General features: G+C 60.6%; 2 protein-coding genes across 11 annotated transcripts in view; both read left to right on the plus strand.

Moving 5' to 3' along the window:
- Positions 1 to 6,204, plus strand: part of ATOSB (atos homolog B) — a 72,096-nt gene extending 65,892 nt beyond the window's left edge. For 9 of the 10 annotated variants that reach the window (XM_073343309.1, XM_073343308.1, XM_073343316.1 and 6 more), the window contains 3 exons: positions 1,988 to 2,056; positions 3,796 to 3,998; positions 4,524 to 6,204. In XM_073343309.1, the coding sequence (XP_073199410.1) occupies positions 1,988 to 2,056; positions 3,796 to 3,998; positions 4,524 to 4,677 (426 nt within the window). In that variant the 3' untranslated portion in view covers positions 4,678 to 6,204. The other variant, XM_073343317.1, reaches the window with a different exon arrangement.
- A 4,487-nt stretch (positions 6,205 to 10,691) lies between these two features.
- Positions 10,692 to 18,529, plus strand: STOML2 (stomatin like 2). Its single transcript, XM_073343319.1, has 10 exons — positions 10,692 to 10,786; positions 11,091 to 11,243; positions 12,486 to 12,585; positions 12,888 to 12,946; positions 13,682 to 13,783; positions 14,713 to 14,847; positions 15,758 to 15,902; positions 16,380 to 16,459; positions 17,261 to 17,389; positions 18,180 to 18,529. Exons 1-10 carry the CDS (start codon positions 10,742 to 10,744, stop codon positions 18,309 to 18,311), a joined length of 1,080 nt encoding a protein of 359 aa, XP_073199420.1. The 5' UTR covers positions 10,692 to 10,741; the 3' UTR covers positions 18,312 to 18,529.
- The last annotated feature ends 1,685 nt before the right edge of the window (positions 18,530 to 20,214 follow it).

Here is a 20,214-nt window from a genome sequence, read left to right on the forward strand (position 1 = left end):
GTCCACTGTAACCCTAGGTCCTTTTCGCAGAACTGCTGCCGAGCCATTCGGTCCCTAGTCTGTAGCTGTGCATTGGGTTCTTCCGTCCTAAGTGCAGGACCCTGCACTTATCTTTATTGAACCTCATCAGATTTCTTTTGGCCCAATCCTCCAATTTGTCTAGGTCCCTCTGTATCCTATCCCTGCCCTCCAGCGTATCTACCACTCCTCCCAGTTTAGTATCGTCCGCAAATTTGCTGAGAGTGCAATCCACACCATCCTCCAGATCATTTATGAAGATATTGAACAAAACCGGCCCCAGGACCGACCCCTGGGGCACTCCACTTGATACCGGCTGCCAACTAGACATGGAGCCATTGATCACTACCCGTTGAGCCCAACAATCTAGCCAACTTTCTACCCACAGGTGAAAGCAGTGCATTCATCCAGCCCATACTTCTTTAACTTGCTGACAAAAATACTGTGGGAGACCATGTCAAAAGCTTTGCTAAAGTCAAGAAACAATACATCCACTGCTTTCCCTTCATCCACAGAACCAGTAATCTCATCATGGAAGGCGATTAGATTAGTCAGGCATGACCTTCCCTTGGTGAATCCATGCTGTCTGTTCCTGATCACTTTCCTCTCATGTAAGTGCTTCAGGATTGATTCTTTGAGGACCTGCTCCATGATTTTTCCAGGGCCTGAGGTGAGGCTGACTGGCCTGTAGTTCCCAGGATCCTCCTTCTTCCCTTTTTTAAAGATGGGCACTACATTAGCCTTTTTCCAGTCATCCGGGACTTCCCCCATTCGCCACAAGTTTTCAAAGATAGTGGCCAATGGCTCTGCAATCACAGCCGCCAATTCCTTTAGCACTCTCGGATGCAACTCGTCTGGCCCCATGGACTTGTGCACATACAGCTTTTCTAAATAGTCCCTAACCTCCTCTTTCTCCACAGAGGGCTGGCCATCTATTCCCCATGTTGTGATGCCCAGCGCAGCAGTCTGGGAGCTGACCTTGTTAGTGAAAACAGAGGCAAAAAAAGCATTGAGTACATTAGCTTTTTCCACATCCTCTCTCACTAGGTTGCTTCCCTCATTCATTAAGGGGCCCACACTTTCCTCGGCTTTCTTCTTGTTGCCAACATACCTGAAGAAACCCTTCTTGTTACTCTTGACATCTCTCGCTAGCTGCAGCTCCAGGTGCGATTTGGCCCTCCTGATTTCATTCCTACATGCTCGAGCAATATTTTTATACTCTTCCCTGGTCATATGTCCAACCTTCCACTTCTTGTAAGCTTCTTTTTTATGTTTAAGATCCGCTAGGATTTCACCATTAAGCCAAGCTGGTCGCCTGCCATATTTACTATTCTTTCGACACATTGGGATGGTTTGTCTCTCTAACCTCAACAGGGATTCCTTGAAATATAGCCAGCTCTCCTGGACTCCTTTCCCCTTCATGTTAGTCCCCCAGGGGATCCTACCCATCTGTTCCCTGAGGGAGTCGAAGTCTGCTTTCCTGAAGTCCAGGGTCCGTATCCTGCTGCTTACCTTTCTTCCCTGTGTCAGGATCCTGAACTCAACCAACTCATGGTCACTGCCTCCCAGGTTCCCATCCACTTTTGCTTCCCCAACTAATTCTTCCTGGTTTGTGAGCAGCAGGTCAAGAAAAGCTCCCCCCCTAGTTGGCTCCTCTAGCACTTGCACCAGGAAATTGTCCCCTACGCTTTCCAAAAACTTCCTGGATGATCTCGCCTTCACCTCTCTGCTGTGTCTCCTGGGCAGGCAGCCCTGGGTGCTGGGTGTGGCCTCGTCTAGCCCCTGCTGGGGCAAGTCCCTGCACCTCGATGTGCTGGGGGAGAGGTTCTCTTCCAGGGGGCAGGTGGGGCCTTGCCGAGAGTCCCCTCTGGTGGCCCTGTCCCAGACTACTCCTGGGCCCTGTGTTGGGGCTGGGCTGTCCCGCGGTGCTGCCAAATGGCTCATGTGCTCTCTCTTGACCTTGTCCCAGGGAGTGATAGACTTGGAAGCCTTGGGAAAGAAGGGTTACAGCGTCCCCAAAGCTGGAACCATCCAAGTGGTGAGTCGGCTCCTGCTCTCTGCAGCACAACGATGGGGAGTGGGGGTCGGTTGCCTTGGCCCGGGCGGTGCTGGGTGATGCCTGGCTGCACGGAATGAGCTGGGCCTGGAGCATCCAGAGAGATGGGTGCAGAACAGCCTCTGGGATCTGGAGCCAGAGGAACCACGGGCATGATCCAGGCATGGGGGCGGTGCAGGAGCTGTGGGGAGCTGGCAGGGAAGGAGAAGGGGAAAGCAGAGATGCAGGGAGGGCAGTTATAAAGAGCTCTGCCGTGAGCAGAGCAGGGAGCGGCACTGAGCGTGCTGGGCAGGTGGTGCTCAGATACCACAGTGATGGGCACCAATATAGGAACTTGAGTCGAGGCTTCAGAGATGGGGAAACACAGAAGGGCTAGGGTTAGGGTCCAGGGCCTTGCCATGTCAGAGCGGGGATCGGAACCCAGGAGTCCTGGCTCCTCGTGCCCTGCTCAGACCACTAGGAGACACCACTCCCTTACAGGCCTGGAGAGCTCAAGTGGCTGGAGGATGCTTCTCGGAAGCTCTTAGTGCAGCCAGGGCTGAGCAGGAGCAGGGGCAGGGGAAGGTGTTGCTGGAGGCCAGAGGGGTCATGAGGGTGAAGGCTGATGTCTCACCCATTGGTAGGGTAGGGGCTAGAGGGGGAGCTGGGGATTGAGGCCAGGGAAGGAGTGAGGAGTTGCTGAGAAGGACGGCAGTACCTGCAACATGGATTTGGGGGATTAGGGACCCCAGTGTTGAGCCTCACCACACGCATCGTTGGTACCCGGACATCCGCCCTGGCCGGGTGGGTGCTGGGAGAGCTCCTCTGGCAACAAGTCTCTCCCCCTTCCCCTGTATCACGGATCCACGGGCCCGGTGCTCTCGCATGGCTCTGGAACAGTCCCTGGGAGGAGCCCTTCAGTGTGTCAGCCCCTTAGGGTCACACTCTCACGGGGGTCAGCCCCTTAGCCTTGCGGCCTCCTGGGACCAACCCTCAGATCCTTCAGATCCCTTACTTAATGCCATGAGCTCCGGGCTGTGAGTCCACCAGAGGGAGACTTGCACCCCCAAAGGGAGCAATGCCCCCCCCCCGATGTCCTGTCTCTGCAGCGACTCCCCGCCAGCAGGGCAGCAGCAGGAGAGGTATTAGCTGTCTGGGACACAGAGTAGAAAGTCCTTAGTTAACACAGAGAACAGAAAGTTACAGCACAGTCCAGCTGGGTCAGTCCCAGAGCCCTCTGACCTCTCCTTAATCCCAGCCCAGAGCTTATCTTCCTGCCTCCTGCAGCCCACACTTATCAACCCCACCTGGTCCCCTCCTTTGCCCTTTGTTCTCCAGCTGGTCAGACCCCCACTGGCTTCCTGCCAAGGGTCTGCTATTCATGCCAAATGTCTGGGCAGCTGGAGTGGCCATTGTCTTCTGGGACTCTCCATGGGGGTGGGGCCCAGGTCTCACACAGCCAGGCTTCAATCACACCTGGATCTCTGCAAAGAGTGAACAACCTCCTCCCCACCCACCTAGTTACCCAGACAGCACATAGGGGAAACTGAGGCACCCACCGTATTCATACAAAATAGTATGAAAAATTCCCACTTGGTCACACCCTGTGCTTGTCCTACAGCCCCTTGGCCCCTGCTCTTTGTGGGGCCTGGACACCACCTGGAAGCCCCTCTTCACCCAGCCTTGCCCCCTGTGGCTCAGATCCCTTTCCCCCCACTGACTTGCTCTCTCCCCATTTCCAGACCTTATTTAACCCTAACAAAACTGTGGTAAAGATGTTCCTGGTGACGTACGACTTCCAGGACATGCCGGCCAGCCACCTGACCTTTCTGCGCCACCGCATCTTCCTGGTGCCCGTGGGGGAGGAGGGGCCCGGCGAGGCACCCAGCGACCCGGCCTGCGCCGGCCCGCCCAGGAGGGTCCTTTGCTACCTGATGCACCTGAGGTAGGGGCTGAGGTGGCGAGGGAGGGACGGCCATGGGTCCCATCACCCGGGGAGCTGGCCCCTCTTCTGGACAGCAGCTCCTTCCCCACCCCCTCCTCCCTTTCCCTCGCAGCCTCCTGTTCCCCTCGGCTTGGGTTCTGAGCCCAGGGGTGGCCGTTCCCCTTGCGGCAGCCTGACTTCCTTACCGCTGGGAACAACGGGAGACGGCGGCCGTCTTGACTGCCACCTGCAAGGCTGCCAGGCCATGGCAGTGACCTTGCCCAGGGCAGCTCTTGGCTCCGGGAAGTGTGTGGCAGTGGGAAGCGTTGGCCGTTCTGAAGGAGGACAGAAGGCCACGGGGAAGCTGCCAGCCATGAGAAGAGGGTTGCAGTGCCGAGCTCCCCTCCTGCAGCCAGAGCCTCCTGGGAACCCCACAGCTCTGGTCCTGCTGCTGGCTCCTCCTTCCTGCCGTGGCCCCAAAGGAGCGACTGCTCCTCCCTGCTGCAGCTCCTAGCCTCTGCCTCAGGGGGTCTCATTTGCCCTCAGGTTTCACAGCTCCAAATCGGGGAAGATCTACCTTCACAACGACATCCGGCTGCTCTTCTCCCGCAAGTCGATTGAGGTCGACTCGGGGATCCCCTACGAACTGAAATCCTTCACGGAGATGCCAAGGAACCCCTGCTACTCACCCCGGGCCTGAGCTCGGGGAGTTCCATGCCCCCCTCTCCACCCTCACCCCAGCACTTCGTAGACAAGTAAAGGGCAAGAGAGCGGAGCCATCTCCTCCCCCAGAGGTATTGGCCCCCACCAAGCTGCAGGTTGGTGAGGCACACACGCACATACCCCTTGACAGCAGCTTTGCGCCTGTACCAGAGAGTGAGCATGGTGACGGGATCATAGAGATGGCGGCATGGTGTGTCCGGGAGCTGGCATGCTGGCTCCTGTGCCCCCAGTGGGTCAGAGACGCTCCTAGGCCTCTGGTTGCCACAGCTCCAAGCCATGCCCTACAAGGGAGGCTCGGGGGCAGGAGGGCTGTCGGTCTGTGGGGCGCGGATCAGGCGGAGCTGAGCTGGCTCCCAGACTGTGAGGAAGGATGGAGCAGATGGCAGCTCTTGGAGGGGGAGGTGCTGTATTTATTAGTATTTATTGTTGGTGAGGAGCCAGGATGGAGGGTTCACGGTGTGGCTCATAACCAAGCCTTGATCACAAGTGCAGTGAGTCCGAAGGGCTCTGCTCTTGATGCCCTGTGCATGTTGCACGAACAACTGCACAGCCCAGCACGACAGCAGAGGCTGAGTAAGAGACGCTCAGCACTGGAAGAGCAGGGGAGACTGAGTCAGGACTGAGGGGTATCAACAAAACTGGTTGGTGGGACTGGGGCTGCGGGTTGGGATTGAGGGGCACCGGCAGGGTGGGAGGGAGAGCCCAGGGCTGCAGGTTGGGATTGAGGGGCACCGGCAGGGTGGGAGGGAGAGCCCAGGGCTGCAGGTTGGGATTGAGGGGCACCGGCAGGGTGGGAGGGAGAGCCCAGGGCTGCAGGTTGGGATTGAGGGGCACCGGCAGGGTGGGAGGGAGAGCCCAGGGCTGCAGGTTGGGATTGAGGGGCACCGGCAGGGTGGGAGGGAGAGCCCAGGGCTGCAGGTTGGGATTGAGGGGCACCGGCAGGGTGGGAGGGAGAGCCCAGGGCTGCAGGTTGGGATTGAGGGGCACCGGCAGGGTGGGAGGGAGAGCCCAGGGCTGCAGGTTGGGATTGAGGGGCACCGGCAGGGTGGGAGGGAGAGCCCAGGGCTGCAGGTTGGGATTGAGGGGCACCGGCAGGGTGGGAGGGAGAGCCCAGGGCTGCAGGTTGGGATTGAGGGGCACTGGCAGGGCTGGCCGTGCAGGGCCGGTGGGCTGAGACTGAGGGGTGTTGGCAGAGCTGTCGGAGGAAGGGGCTCTTCTCTTGCTCTCACTAGTCCTAGTGCTCTCTGCAGAAGCCCCAGCTCCACCTGAGGGAACTGGAGGGCTGGCAAGAGCCCCCGTGCATGGCCCAGAGGAAAGGCCTTGTGTGTGGCCTGCTGGGCCCTGTCTCCCCAGGGACTGGGCCCTTGTTCAGTCAGTTGGGGGAGCCTCTGTTCCTGCTCCCCTACCCCTGTGGGCAAGTCCAGCCCTTGGGGTGTCCCTGGATAGCAGGGCAGTAGTTGCTGGCTGCAGGGGTGGGCTGAGCAGGTGGCCAGGGGTGCTGTAGGGGAGGGGGGGGAAGGGGTCTGTACTGGGGCCACCCCTGCTATTCAACATCCATGTGAGCTGGGCTGAGCTGTATCTGTTGTCATGGGTATTGCTCCAGGAGACTTCTCAAAGGAAGCCCAAGCCCCTGTGAGAAGGGGGCGGGGGCTCTCTCCTCTCCCCGCCCTCCCAGAGCAGGGGCACCCAGCGTTTCTGAGTGTCTGCTCCGGTGGTCTGGAGCCCGGGCCCTCACTAAGCAGGCTGCGTTGGGGCAGGGGCAGGGGCGGGGTTCTGGGGTAATGCTGGTGCATAGATCCCCCTGCCCAGCCGGAGCTGGTGGTAGGTGTGGCTGTTTCTGAGGATGCAGGAAAGCCAAAAGCTCCAGCTGCAGCAGACAGCTCCGGGGCTCAGCCTGGCCCCCAGGCACTGGGCATGGGCTGAGTGAGGCCAAGTGGGGCCTTGTAAGTGAGAAGGGGAAGCCAGAGGGTGCATGTGGTCACTCCCTGGCAGCATGTCTGGTATGCGGGGTTACAGGAGGGGGATCCTAGGGGCTGGGCTAACCCCATACTCCCTGGCTGACAGCAGAGACAGTGCTGGCCTCCCAAGGCCCCACGTGGCTGTAAATACCCCATCTCCCGCCATGGGAGATGGTCCTTCCCCTCTGTCAGTCCCTGCCTGGGCTCACCGTAGGCTCCTCTCTCCTGCCTGTGCCTGTGGAGGGTTGAGTGAGCTCTGCCTGAGTCACTGCAACCAGCTGAGCCCTCCAGACCCAGAGGCCGAGCCCTCCCCGGGGGAATTCTGGCAGGTCCCTCAGCTGTGAGTCACCTGAGCTCCCCTGGCTTTGACGGAGCCGCGGCTTGCCTTGCTGCACCTTGCTTGGGGCTCAGGGCCGGTGACGGGAAGTGGCTGCTCAGCGTTTTCACTGCACTGTGGGATTGGATGGCAGGAAACAGGGAGGGGGCAATGGCTCTAGCCCTGTGACCTAGCAAACTTGGGGAGAAAAGAATGCAAATGGGGGGAGGGCCAAGCACAGGGCTTGATGTTTGGGGCAGTCACAGGAATGGGATTTAGGGTTGCTTGGAGCAATATCTCCCCAGCCTGGAAGAACCCTGCAGAGAATGTGATGGAGCCTGTCCTGGCCCCAGATGTGAGGGAATCAGGGGTGGGAGGGGAAGTGGCCAGAGAAATGGGGAGGCCTTGGCACTCTCTCTAGCCCAGGAGTTGGGCTTGCAAGAGTCTGGCCTGAGGTGCCTGAGATCGTGGGGGAACAAATATGGCCTGAGACTCAGGGTGGTGGGGAGTTAAACGAGGATCCCTAAGGATGGAGTGGAAAGACCTCCTGCACACGCTTCCCCCCCCAGCAGGAGGAAGCATGGGCTTAGTTGCATGCCAGGCCCCGGGGCGGAGGGGAAAATCCTGCAGAGCACAGCTCCTCCTTCCCTATTGCGCACCAGGGTGGTGGGCGTGAGGACTACAGTTCCCAGCAGGCCATGCACTATCTCCAGCTGAGCTGCTCTTCCCACAGCTGATGTGGAGGGACACTAGTCTAAGTGTAACTTTTAGCAGCAGGCCTTTGTGCAGAGCCTGTGTCGCAGCCGGGGCACTGGGGGTCCAGAGTGATCTCCGCATTTCAAAGGAGGCTGTCGGGCCCCAGAGGGAGGGAGTGACTCCGGCCGAGCTACCTCAGGTTAGAGCTGCTGCTTTGTCCATTTCATGGGGAGGCTCCGTCATCCTCTTCCCCATGGCCCCTGTAGCTGCTGGTCCCTCGGCACTGTTGTTCACAAGATTTTGCATCCTGCTCCAGAAACGAGTTGGGGGAACAAACACTTACAAAAACTTGAAGAAGAAAAAAAAAAAAGAAAGAAAAGAAGAAGAAATATAGTACCTGGTACTTCTCCTTTGTAATTTAATAAATGTTTGTTTGGAAACGGAATGCATGGGGTTGTCTTCATTGTGCTAAGAGGAGAGGCTGGATGGCCAGTGATAGGTCACTAGCCTGGGACTTGGAAGACCTGGAATCTGCTCTGCCACAGATGCCCGGTGTGACCCTGGACATGTCCTTTAGTCCTTCAGCCTAACAGCATTTCCTGCCTCACAGGGGGGTTGTGAGCACAAACGCACTGAAGATCATGAAATGCTCAGGTACTATGTAAAGTGGGAGCCTGATAGGTATCATGGCTAGGCGAGCAGAGAGGCTGCTGTGGCTGGGGCCAGAGCTCAGTTGAAGAACGTGAGCTGCCTTAGATCTTGTCCTTTGTGGTTTCAGGCTCCTGCTCAAGCCAGGAGGTAGCTACCTGTGCCCAGGGCTACTGAAACCTTCTACAGTGGACACCGTCAAAAGGACTGTTTCTCTAGCTCCTTTCATCTTGTGTAGGCTTCGAGTGTGGTCTACAGCCATAGCAGTCCCAGTGCTGGGTAGCCACCTCGGGGATGGAACCCTGCAGCTGGTTCAACAGCACCAACCACAGTTCACAATAGGTCAGGTGGAAAGTGAACAAGAATCCCAAACCCCAGTGAAGCTGCAGGGGATGCGGGGAGGCAAGCGCAATGGAGCAAGGGGGGATTCAGCCATGATGCTGGGTTTAACGCCCTGACTAGGGGGCCTTTCAGAGTACCCACGATCTGATCTTAAAGCCCCCACTTCCCTGAACGCTGGTGTCTCCTGTTTGCCTTGTGACATGTTCTCTCCTGACCGCCCAATGCCACCATTAGTGAAACGCCAGACCTGAGCTGGGCTGTGGCGACAGGGCACCAGTGTCTGGCTCAGCACTTTCTATCTTCACCTTCCAAGGTGAAGCAGCCACTAAAGGGTCTGAAGCAGCCCAAGCTGTGCCCGATTGCTGGGAAGTGTGAGGGCTTTGCAGGATGGACGCAGGAGAGTCACCACCTGCCCCAGCAGGGCAGCCTACACAGGAATGGCCTTTTCAGAGGCTGCCCTACCGTGAGGGAGGTTGGGACATACCTTAAGCTGGGATAATGGCACCGTAGCACTGTGTGCCCAGATCCCCCGACTGGCACTAGACCTGCTCAGCATATCATCAATGCAGTTACTCCTGCTAGAGGCTGTCACAGGAGCGGAGACTGGCCCCTATGGCACAAGGAGATAGAGGGAGCGCGGCCCTAAAGTGACATTTGGTGCCAAGACCTATCTGATAAAGCCTGCTTGAGAGCTGCTCTCCTATTGAACATGCTTTGTACAGCTCATGTGCCCCTTCTCCCTGTGTTCTTCAACATGCAGAAAAAGCTGGTGTCGAGGGAGGGGTGTATCCCTTCCAGTGCTGTGCCTGGAGTTCTCTGCCAACCTGCGGGCAGGAGAGGGGAATTCTGGGCTCCATCTCCCTGCAGATGGAAGTGGGATTATTAGTGAGTGAGGGTGGAGGTTGTGTAAAGCTACACAGAGGGGCCAAGTCCCTGCTCCAGGCAGTTTCCACTCTACCCTTCATTCTTCATCACCTCAAAGTGTGCTGGCCACTGGCCAGAACAGAGAGAGATAGTCCTTGCCCCAAAGCGCAGGGTAAGGGGCAGTAGGGAGGCACAGGGGGCAAGGCTGAGACCAGAGGCATCCCATAGTACCTGTGCTCAGTGGCTGCACGGTGGGGAGCAGAGCAGCCCAAGGAGGGAGTCATGGGAATGGGGGCAGCCCTGGGAACAGGCTCTAGCCCATGGGTGAGCAAACTTTCTGGCCCGAGGGCCACATCTGGGAATAGAAATTGTATAGCGAGCCATGAATGCTCACAAAATTGGGGTTGGGGTGTGGCAGGGGGTGAGGGCTCTGGTTGTGGGCTCCAGGGGGGGGCCAGAAATGAGGAGTGCAAAGTTTGGGAGGGGGCTCCAGGCGGGGGCGGGTGAGGGCTCTGGCTGGGGGTGTGGGCTGTGGGGTGGGGCTGAGGATGAGGGGTTTGGAGTGTAGGAGGGTGCTCCAGGCTGGAACCGAGAGGGCGGGAGGGGGATCAGGGCTGGGGCAGGGGGTTTGGGCACGGGAAGAGGCTCAGGGCTGCAGGCTCCAGGCAGCGCTTATCTCACACAGCTCCTGGAAGCAGTGGCCGTGTCCCCCGATCCGGCTCCTAGGCGGAGCCACGGCCAGGCGGCTCTGCGCGCTGCCCTGCAGCGCCCCTTGGCTGAAGCTGCCGGCCCATGGGAGCTGCAGGGGTGGCGCGCTGAGGGGAGCCCCCTGGCTGCCCCTACGCGCAGGAGCCGGAGAGGGGCCACGAGTCCTGCCCCCGCCCACGCAGGCGCCGGGGGACGCCGGAGGAGCCGGAACGCTGGGTGGCGAGCAGCCATCGCGGCCGACCGGAACCGGAAGACTGAGGGTGTCTCACCCGGCTGGGGGGACGCTCTGTCCCGACAACTCGCTGGTGACAGCGCTCCTGGCGGGGCGGGCCGCGCCGCGCCGCGGGGGACGCTCTGGCCCTGCGCCGCCCTGGTCCCGGGCGTGGGGGGAGTGTTTCCGGGGGGAAGGGTTTCGGCAGGGGAACCGCGCCGCCCCCGCGGCCGGAAGTGTTCCCGGCGGAGCGGGAGGGGTCGGACCGGCCGCACACACCCGCTTCCGGCTGGGCGCGATGCTGGGGCGGGCGGCGCGCGGGGCCGGGCGGCTCCTGTTGGAGGTGCGAGGCCGAGGCCTGGGCGGGGGCGGGGGCGGGGGCGGGACCGGCTGCCCCGGGACGCGCCAGGAGCCCGTCCCTCCCCCCCAGCGCCCCCTGGCCCCGGAGTTTGGGACAGGAAGTGGAGGGAGCGTAGGCAGAGTCACGTGGGCTGGCATCGACCCCCCCACCCCCACCCCCGAGGGGCTCGCGCTGCCCGCTGGGGCTCCCCTGGGCTGCGTCCCCGGTGTGGGGGGGGCGGGGCTGGCGGGGGGGGCACTTATTGCCCAGTCATGGCCTGGCTTGACTCTTCCCCTTCTCTCCCCAGAGCTCCCGGCGGCCGGGGCCCAGGGCGTGGCTGGCCGCAGCCCCACAGCGATGCTCCTCCAGTCTGCCCATGAACACCATGGTGCTCTTCGTGCCCCAGCAGGAGGCCTGGGTGGTGGAGCGAATGGGCAGATTTCACCGCATCCTGGAGCCCGTAAGGAGCCTCCTCGCCCCCTGGAGTCTGAGCGCGGGCCCCCCGTGTGCAGTATCAGAGCGAAGAGCCAGAGCAAAAGGGATTGTGCTGCCAGCTCACGTTCCCTTGCATCACTCCTGTGCTGTGTCCTCCTCTTGCTGGCATGTGGGAGCTGGGCTGACTTCCCTACCTGGCGCCCTCAGCCAGCAGTGCCTGCAGAAACCGCGGGTTCCTCTTCTGGGGGAGAGGGAGGAAATTCCTGCCGCTGCTCCCCAGTGCTCCCACCCACCTGATATGATGGGCCCGGGTGGGGAGTGCAAGTAGGTCTCTGAGATGGGGTGGGGGAGGGTTAGAGCAGAAAGATCATAGCAGCTCCACCAAAGGTACAAAGTGAACCCCCCCCTCCCCCCCACACGTTCCTCAGGGTGAGAGGTGATGAAAGCGTCAAACTGAATGTACTTGGTCTATGTTTTTCCTTGCTGAGTGCACCTGCCCTTCTGGGGTCTCCTGGTCCTCCTGCCCTGCCTGGATAGTGGGAGTGTGGGAGCTCCATGTGGGGTGCGTTCTTGGCCAGAGAGAGATTTCCCTTGCAGAGCGTGCTCGACTGTTTGTAGTCCCTGTAAAAAGAACAGGAGGACTTGTGGCACCTTAGAGACTAACCCATTTATTTGAGCATAAGCTTTTGTGAGCTACAGCTCACTTCATCGGATGCATGCACCTCATGTATTGTTTCATGGTCTCTGTGTATATAATGTCTTCTGCAGTTTCCACAGTATGCATCCGATGAAGTGAGCTGTAGCTCACGAAAGCTTATGCTCAAATAAATTGGTTAGTCTCTAAGGTGCGACAAGTCCTCCTGTTCTTTTTGCGAATACAGACTGACACGGCTGCTACTCTGAAACCTGTAGTCCCTGTGCCATTCCAAGCTCTCTTTCTGTGGTAATCTCACCAGTCACCAGCTGGTGGCGCTGCAGGCACAAAGAATGATGCTGTTGGGAGGATTGGGAAAACAGGCATCTAAGCTGGGAGGTGGAAGCAGCTGGGAAGCTGAAGGCCCTGAGTGTGTAGAGCGAGTCCATTGCACCCCCCTGGGGCTACCACTGCACCAGTGTGCACTCAGGTTGCCCGCGCAGTAGTCTCCAGCCTTGCTGTCCAGTCGGTGGGAGCTGATCCAGCATCCTGCTGTGCTCCCCAACTTAGTGCCCTCTGCTCTGGGGCCAGGATGCTGGGCTTTCCTTGCAGCTTTCCCTGCTCTCCTCCCAGGGTTTGAATTTCCTCATTCCACTGCTGGATCGGATCCGCTACGTACAGAGCCTCAAGGAAATCGTCATCAATGTCCCGGAGCAGTCGGCCGTCACGCTGGGTGAGGAGGCGCTCGTCTGCCCTGCTTCCCCCTTCCCAGCCCCCTGTCTGCACCTCAGGGGGCGGGGCAGCAGCTGGGGGTGGGAGCCTTGTGGGCTCCTTGGCGAGTACATGCAGATCTGTCCCTTGGGGCCTGGACTTGGCCTAATTTGTAGCACTTTGGAAATGGGAAGTAGCTTATCCCTGTGAACCCCTGCCTGGCCATCTCTCTTTACTGGGGCAGGCTGCAAATGCCACTTCCTTCCTGCAGGATCCAGGAGGATGTTGCCCTGTTGACAGGAATGTTCTCCTTTTCCCTCGCAGATAATGTCACCCTGCAGATAGATGGTGTCCTGTACCTACGGATCATGGACCCCTATAAGGTACTAGCGGGGCTCAGTGTGGCCGTGGAGATGCGAGGCGGCCACCTCCCACTGTGTAGGCATCTGCTAATGCTCCCTGCCCTACACAGCTGGCAGCTGCTCATGCAGAAAAACTGGGGGTGGTGGGATATCTGTAATCACTGGAAGGACCAAGGCGTGGAGCAGTCCTGGAGGGAGAGGCTGGGAGGTCACCTCCTCATTGTCCCAGCCTGACCTCTGCTCCTGAGCATGGAGGAGCTTGGCCCTGCAGCTCCCAGCTGCCTTGGTGTAGAGGGAAGAAGCTGAACATGCTGCTCTCCTCCCTCATCATCCTCTCATTCCATGGGATCTTGGCCTGGCCTCCAGGAGCTCCCTGGATGAGACTTCTTGCCCCAGAGCAGTGGGGGTCGTTTAGATCTCTGTGTCCCAGCCCCGCCGGAAACACCAGCCACTCTCACTGTCACGGACTTGATGCTGATACTCCAGTCTAGGCCCTGCCTCTGAAGGATCCTGGTGCAGACACTGGCTCTGGGGGCTGGACTCTGTCTGGCCTCGAAGGTGAGTGTCTCTGTTGTTGCACTAGGTCCAGCAGAAAGGCCCTGCCCCAGGGGAGCGACTGTCTGAACTGGCCACTCTGGGGAGAGCTCCACCCCACTGACCAGTGAGGGAGGGGGCTGGCAGCAGCCTAAGTGGCTGCTGGGCTGGCAGGATTCTTGGGTGCTGAGTCTGATCATGGTCTCTGCTCCCCCTTTCCAGGCCAGTTATGGGGTGGAGGACCCTGAGTACGCGGTGACCCAGCTGGCCCAGACCACCATGAGGTCCGAGCTGGGCAAAATCTCCCTGGACAAAGTCTTCCGGGTAAGTTATGGGCTGGGGCTGGATTGTGCTGCTCGGCTCCTGAGCCTTACAGAATCTACTCTTGGATGGTGTCTTCAGTGCACTGCTGTGAGCGCCCGCTGCGGGGCTGTGACTGTTGGGTCTGGGGGGCAGTGTTTGTTCTCAGAGGTATTTTGCCAGCTGAGGGGTGTGGGGGCAGGGAATCCAGCGCTTGAGGAGTCGAGAAGGAGCTGGCAGCAGCATCCCTCTGGGTGCCAGGGGCACTGGAAGTGACGGGGTCTCCCCAGCCAGACGTTTCCTCTTCAAATAGCCAAACTCCCTCAGCTCAGGGCACTTCCTGGGCCTCTCCCAGCGAGGCACCAAACCCCAGGAAGGGTCCCAGCCTCACGTGTCCCTGTTTAACTGGAGTGACTCTTGCTGCCATGAGTGCCGGACGCAGGGTCGGGAGTGGCCCCCCCTGGATCTCACACCAAGGAGGTCGGTAGCTCGCGCCACTCTCACTGCGGTGAGAACCCCTGCGTGATGGATGCTCTATGCCAGGACCCAGCTGGCTTGGCCTCCTGCGTGTTGAGAGCAGCTCCTGTTGGTGGCAATGCTGTGGCTGGCTGTGTCCTGCCTCACAGAGCGGGAGATGTGGGCTGAGGGGAGACATGTCCCTGTGAATGGCTGTGCCTTGTGAGCCGGGCTGAGGTTGTCTGGCTGCTGCTCCTGTTCTCAGGGTTGCTGTTGTGGCCTGGGTGCCTGCATTACTGCAGTCCTTGCGCTGATGACAAGGGTGGGGGCAGTCGGTTCTGCTCTATGGCCACAGGGCCATGGTTCTGGCAAGTGGGTCCTCCAGGGCTGGATTTGGCCCCTCCCCTCCGAAGGGGCAGGGCCTTGCTGTTTCTCTGCCCCCTTGTTCTGAGCTGAGCCCATCTCACTGCGCTCCTGGGTTCTTGTGCCTTCTCCAGGAGCGGGAGTCCCTCAATGCCTGCATCGTGGATGCCATCAACCAGGCCTCGGACTGCTGGGGCATCCGGTGCCTGCGCTACGAGATCAAGGACATCCACGTGCCTCCCCGGGTGAAGGAATCCATGCAGATGCAGGTCAGCCGATAGCCTGGCCACCCCCTGCACTCTCCACGTGCAGGGAGGGCTGGGTGGGTGCCGATCTCTGGTTTTAGTCCCAGTCCCTGTGGGCTCCCCTCCTCCAGAGCTGGGTTGGCTGCACGGGCCGTGAACTCTGCCTGAGTTAGGCCAGTACCTGGGGTGAGCACAGGGCAGGGACCCGCAGCTCAGAAGTCCCATCCCCCCCACTCTCCAACAGACCGAGCAGGGCCCCGTCCCCAGGGATCTTGGGCAAGAAGAGGAGAAGTGCAGGTGTCTGCGGCTGAGGACACTGAGCGTGGTCACTCTGCACCCAGAGCGGCCGGGCCACATGGTACCACGGTGCTCCTTTGGCTGCTGCCTTAAGGACCTGCCAGCGCCCCTTTCACGCAAAGGGCTGGCGCCAGGCTGAGAGAGTCTCCAGATGCTCAGGCTCTAAGAGGGCAGCAGAGAGGGCTGAGGGCCTCCCACTGAGAGTGCCTGGTTTGCAGTCCCAGGGTGTGGATGCAGAGATTCGGCAGGAGCTCCTGCTGGCTGGGCTGGGGCGTAAGAGGGGAGCTGGATAGGCAGGTCCAGAGCGAGCCACGTAGGGCTGGTGGTCTCCCAGAGAAGGAGGAAGTCAGTGCTTTCTTGTGGAGCTGGTGTAAGCTGCTTCCTGTGGGTGGGAGCTTCAGCTCTTCTCAGGGACGGCCCCATGGCGCGGGCAGTGCTCTCACGCAGCCTGGAGGAGGCCCAGCGTTTCCTGGGGCTTGCTTGGTGCCCAGCAGGGATGTCTTAACCCCTTATGAGCAGCACGCCCCTGCCTGGAGCAGATGAAGGGTGCCCCCTGCTCTTGCCCCTCCCTTTGTCCCCTAGAGGAGGGACGATCCGTGGGGTGGCTGCAGCATCCCCCATGGTGCTTCGGTTCCAGGTGGAGGCCGAGAGACGAAAACGTGCCACAGTGCTGGAGTCAGAGGGGACCAGGGAATCTGACATCAACGTGGCAGAGGGGCGGAAGCAGGCCCAGATCCTGGCCTCCGAGGCTGAGAGGGCCGAACAGATCAACAAAGCTGCTGGTAATGAACTGGAGCACGGTGGGGCGCTGGGGTGGGGCTGGGTCCGGGGCTGTCCGTGCTGCCAAGAGCTGGTCCCTCCCTGGGGGCATCAGGCCACTCACTCGAGTGACAGCAGTAGGCGATCCTCCTGCCAGCCCTGCAGAACTAGGCCCCGCGCTGAGCGGGAGCCGTGGGGTATTTAACTGCCCTCCGGGCCGGGAGACCCTGGTGTGACTGTGGGTGTGGTGCGGACTAGCACTGTGGGGCTGCAGTCTGAGATGCTGTGGGCTAGCTGGCAGGGAGGCACACTGGGAGGGAGGCTTCCTGCTACCTTCAGCCTCCAGGCTTGTGGCAGAGCATGAAGCTCTCCTGGTACAGAGCAGCCTCAGCCACGTGGCAGCGATCCCTGGAGCGTCGCAGGAGCTTGCCCGCTTCCCTTTCCCTGCTGCTTCTCTCCGCTCCGTCCCCTGACTCCTGCTCTCCTACGTTTCTGCCCAGGGGAGGCCAATGCCATGCTGGCCAAGGCCAAGGCCAAGGCAGAAGCTATTCGGCTCCTGGCTGATGCTTTGACGCAGCAGGTGAGTGCCCGTTGCTAGGGAGGCCGAGGCTCTGCCTGTGTCCAGGTGCCAGGCCCTTGCTCTCCGTTGGTGTCGAGGCTGGGTGTTGGGGGACTCTCCTCCGCAGGGGACACGTAAAGGAGAGCAGCAGCCTTTCCTCCTGACCCCGCAGCCGAGCGGGCGAGAGGCTTTCCCAGCATGCATTGGGCTGAGTGCGTTACCCACGAGTGAGCCATGCCGCTCGCCCCAAGCCTCTGCCTGTGGAGCCCCCACTCCGGAGCCTCTGTCACTGCCACGGTCACAGACCAGTGGCCATGGGGAGGACAGTGCGTGGGGTCTGCAGGGGAGACCCGCTGCCGGAGGGGTCACCACAGGGCTTGGTGGCAGTGCCTGGAGGCTGCAATGCCATCGCCCTGCCCCACAGAGGACTGCAGCTTCCTGCTCCCCTTCAGCACACTGGGGACCCTCCTGCTCCCTTTCCCCTCCCTGAGGAGATCCCACCTTCCAAGCCCTCCCCTCCCAGGAGACCTTCCGGCTCCTGCTGCTCTGTGCCCCTGCCCAGCCGTGAGGGAGAGGGGGTGCCTCGGCAGGGAGCGGGGGAGTTGGTTACAGCCCGTTGGGATCCCCCTGGGGATTAGCTGGCTTCCCATTTTCAGATTCATCCCCAGAACTTCCTAACCCTAATCCAGAGCCCCACCGCTTCCCAGACGTGGCCACTGACCCTCCCCTTGCTCCATGGGGTGCAAGGGTCCAGCATCCGGCTGGGGGCAGCAGCTCCCATTGTGCTGTGTGCACAGTGTGACCCCCTCCATCCCTCTCCAGAACGGCAACGCAGCTGCCTCCCTGGCTGTGGCGGAGCAGTACGTGAGCGCCTTCTCCCAGCTGGCCAAGGACTCCAACACCATCCTGCTGCCCTCCAACACCGGGGACGTCACCAGCATGGTCACGCAGGTCAGCACAGGGCAGTGCTGCCTAACAGCCTGCTGGGCCCATGGGTCGCAGCAGAGAACTCAGCGGCTATAGAGCCAAAGGGGGGAAGGAGGGAAATTGCCCCGGGGGCAGGGCTGGGAATTTGTCCTTGTGAATTTACTAAGGCTCTGACATGAAGGCTCCTGGGTGGGGAATTCGCCATGGGACCTGACAGAGCTGTGGTCCCTGCCAAGGCAGCTTGTGGCCAGGCACAGGAGAAGGGAACCCAGCTGCCTGCTCTGGGGCTGGCCAGCCCAGAGACGCTGCCTTCCATGGAGACCAGGGCAAGGCAAGGTCCGAGCTCCCCACTGGGTTCCACGCTGTCCCCTTGGGGTGGGAGTTACTGTCGCCCTTGTCCATCCCTGGGCCAGGCCAAGGGGGGGCGGTCAGATCACCTTGGCACAGGGAGCCCTGGGGCCCTGGGTGTGGGGGGGTGTCAGCCCTCCAGAGCTGCCTTTCCTAGTGTTGAGAAGTAGCCCAGCAAACCTTGGGGAGGGAGCAGGGGCTGGTGGTGACTCCCGACATGGGCCGTTCTCACGTGGTCTGCCCTGTGACACCCCCTGTGCTGTCCCTGCCTTGGCCCCTGCCGTGGCCGAGCTCTGAGCAGGGTAGCCCCTACTGAGCCCTGTTCTGTCAAAGGCCTTGGAGCAAGGGCCCCCGGCTGCAGGTGTCTTCTGGCCCGCCTGCACTCTGCCGTGCCAGAGTCCTCCATTGCAGAGTCTTGCTGTGTCCACAGCAACCGCTGTGTCTCCCTTCCTTCCCCTTTCCCCAGGCCCTGGGCATCTACAGCGCCCTGACCAAACCGCAAGCTGCAAAGAGCTCGGAAGCGACCCCACCAGCCCTCGAGGTCCCCGAGCACCCCACCACAGAGCTGCCTGAGGCGGATCAGGTGAATTCCAGCTAGCGGAGGAGCCTGGAAGACATGGATCACTATGAACAAACTGCTGCGGCAGCACCCGTCATGGAGCGTGGCACCCCTGCTCCTGCCACGGTGGGAGCCCTGCAGGGCGCCTGCTGGGGCAGTCACGCCCTGCTACCCTCCCAGATCAGACTCTCTCCGCTCTCTCTTGGTTCTTCTTTGTATTTGGATTTAATCATGTAATAAAGGAAATAGCACCGGAACCGCAGCGCGTGTCCTTGGCCCTGTGTGCCGGAGGGGGTAGCAGCTCCTCTGTGCCTGGGAGGGTCGGTGACATAGGACTGGGCAGATGGGATGAGACCCGGGGCCCAGTCTCCTGTCTCCACCAGTGCCTGGCACCAGCTGCTGCTGTGGAAGGTGGCGAGAGCCCCTCTGAGGGGCAGTTCTGGGGCAACCTGTCTTCAGGGGAGTCTCCTCCCAGTAGTTAGGATGGTTTGAAGCCAGAAACAGATTTTTATATCCCACCTCCAATTAACACATTTAATACTTTCCCAGCTCTGGCTATGGGCACTCACAGAACTGTCCCAGCCCTCTTTGAATCTTAAGTTCTGAGTGACATCATGCAGCAATGAGTTCCGCAGGCTAATTACACGCTGGGTAGGAAAGGTGTCCTTTCCTGGTTTCAGAGTTTGTTGCTGCAGTGGCCTGGCTAGGCTAGGCGAGGCTGTGAGGAAAGGCAGGGGCAAACCAAGACAAAAGGGACAATTTCCAATTGTTAGAACTTTATAAGGGAAACCCAAAAATGGTAGGTTTCAGAGTAACAGCCGTGTTAGTCTGTATTCGCAAAAAGAAAAGGAGGACTTGTGGCACCTTAGAGACTAACCCATTTATTTGAGCATGAGCTTTCGTGAGCTACAGCTCACTTCATCGGATGCATACCGTGGAAACTGCAGCAGACTTTGGTAGTAGAAGCTTAGCTGCAGGGCATCAAGCCAAACACATGGTCTCCCTGGCAAGCTTGAATGGCCGCAGCGTTGCCTTTCCCTGCTGCAGGGGGTAGACGGAGTTCTGCGCAGGGGCCTGCATGTGTGGCTGGCGTGAGTCTGAGGCCCTGCGTGGCCACGACTCCCCGGCGGCTCTCCGAAGCGTTGCCCTTTCACCCAGCAGCAGTCGTGTAATGTGCCATGGCAGGCGGGTGTCTGCCCTCAGTAGCAGGGTGGCACAGAGGCCCTTCCCTTCACTGGGGCGGCCCACGGGAGTCGGCGAGGAGGAGGAAGGGCGGCAGGCTGGGGGCTCGTTCCTTAGACGCGGAAGATGCTCCAAAGCAGGCTGTCTGTGTGGAGGGGGGCAGGCACAGAGTCCTCCTGGCGTGGGGATGGATGGGGGGACTTGAGTAGCGGGGGACAGCTGGGTGGGGCCAGTGAGTGGCAGGGGTGGGAGGGGGGGCAGGTGGCCCGGCAGGTGTCGGGGAAGCTAGCTCAGGGGAGGGCAGTTGGGGGGGCAGGTGGCTCCGGTGGGGGGGGAGGAAGTTGGCTGGGGTAGGGGGGCTGGTTGGGGGGCAGGTGGCTCTGGTGGGGGGGAGGAGGTTGGTTGGGGGGGCAGGTGGCTCTGGTGGTGGTGATGGGGGGGCGGTTGGGGGGGGCAGGTGGCTCCAGGAGTGGGAGGAGGCTGGTTGGGGTGGTGGGGGGGCCAGGTGGCTCTGGTGGGGGGGAGGAGGTTGGCTGGGGGGGGCTGGTTGGGGGGGCAGGTGGCGGTGGGGGGGGCGGTTGGGGAGGGCAGGTGGCTCTGGGAGTGGGAGGAGGCTGGTTGGGGTGGGGGGGGGCAGGTGGCTCTGGTGGGGGGGAGGAGGCTGGCTGAGGTGGGGGGGCGGTTGGGGGGGCAGGTGGCTCTGGTGGTGGGGGGGCCAGTTGGAGGGGGCAGGTGGCTCTGGTGGGGGGGAGGAGGCTGG

Source organism: Lepidochelys kempii, chromosome 5 (genome assembly GCF_965140265.1).
Source record: "Lepidochelys kempii isolate rLepKem1 chromosome 5, rLepKem1.hap2, whole genome shotgun sequence".
Classification (NCBI taxonomy): domain Eukaryota; kingdom Metazoa; phylum Chordata; order Testudines; family Cheloniidae; genus Lepidochelys; species Lepidochelys kempii.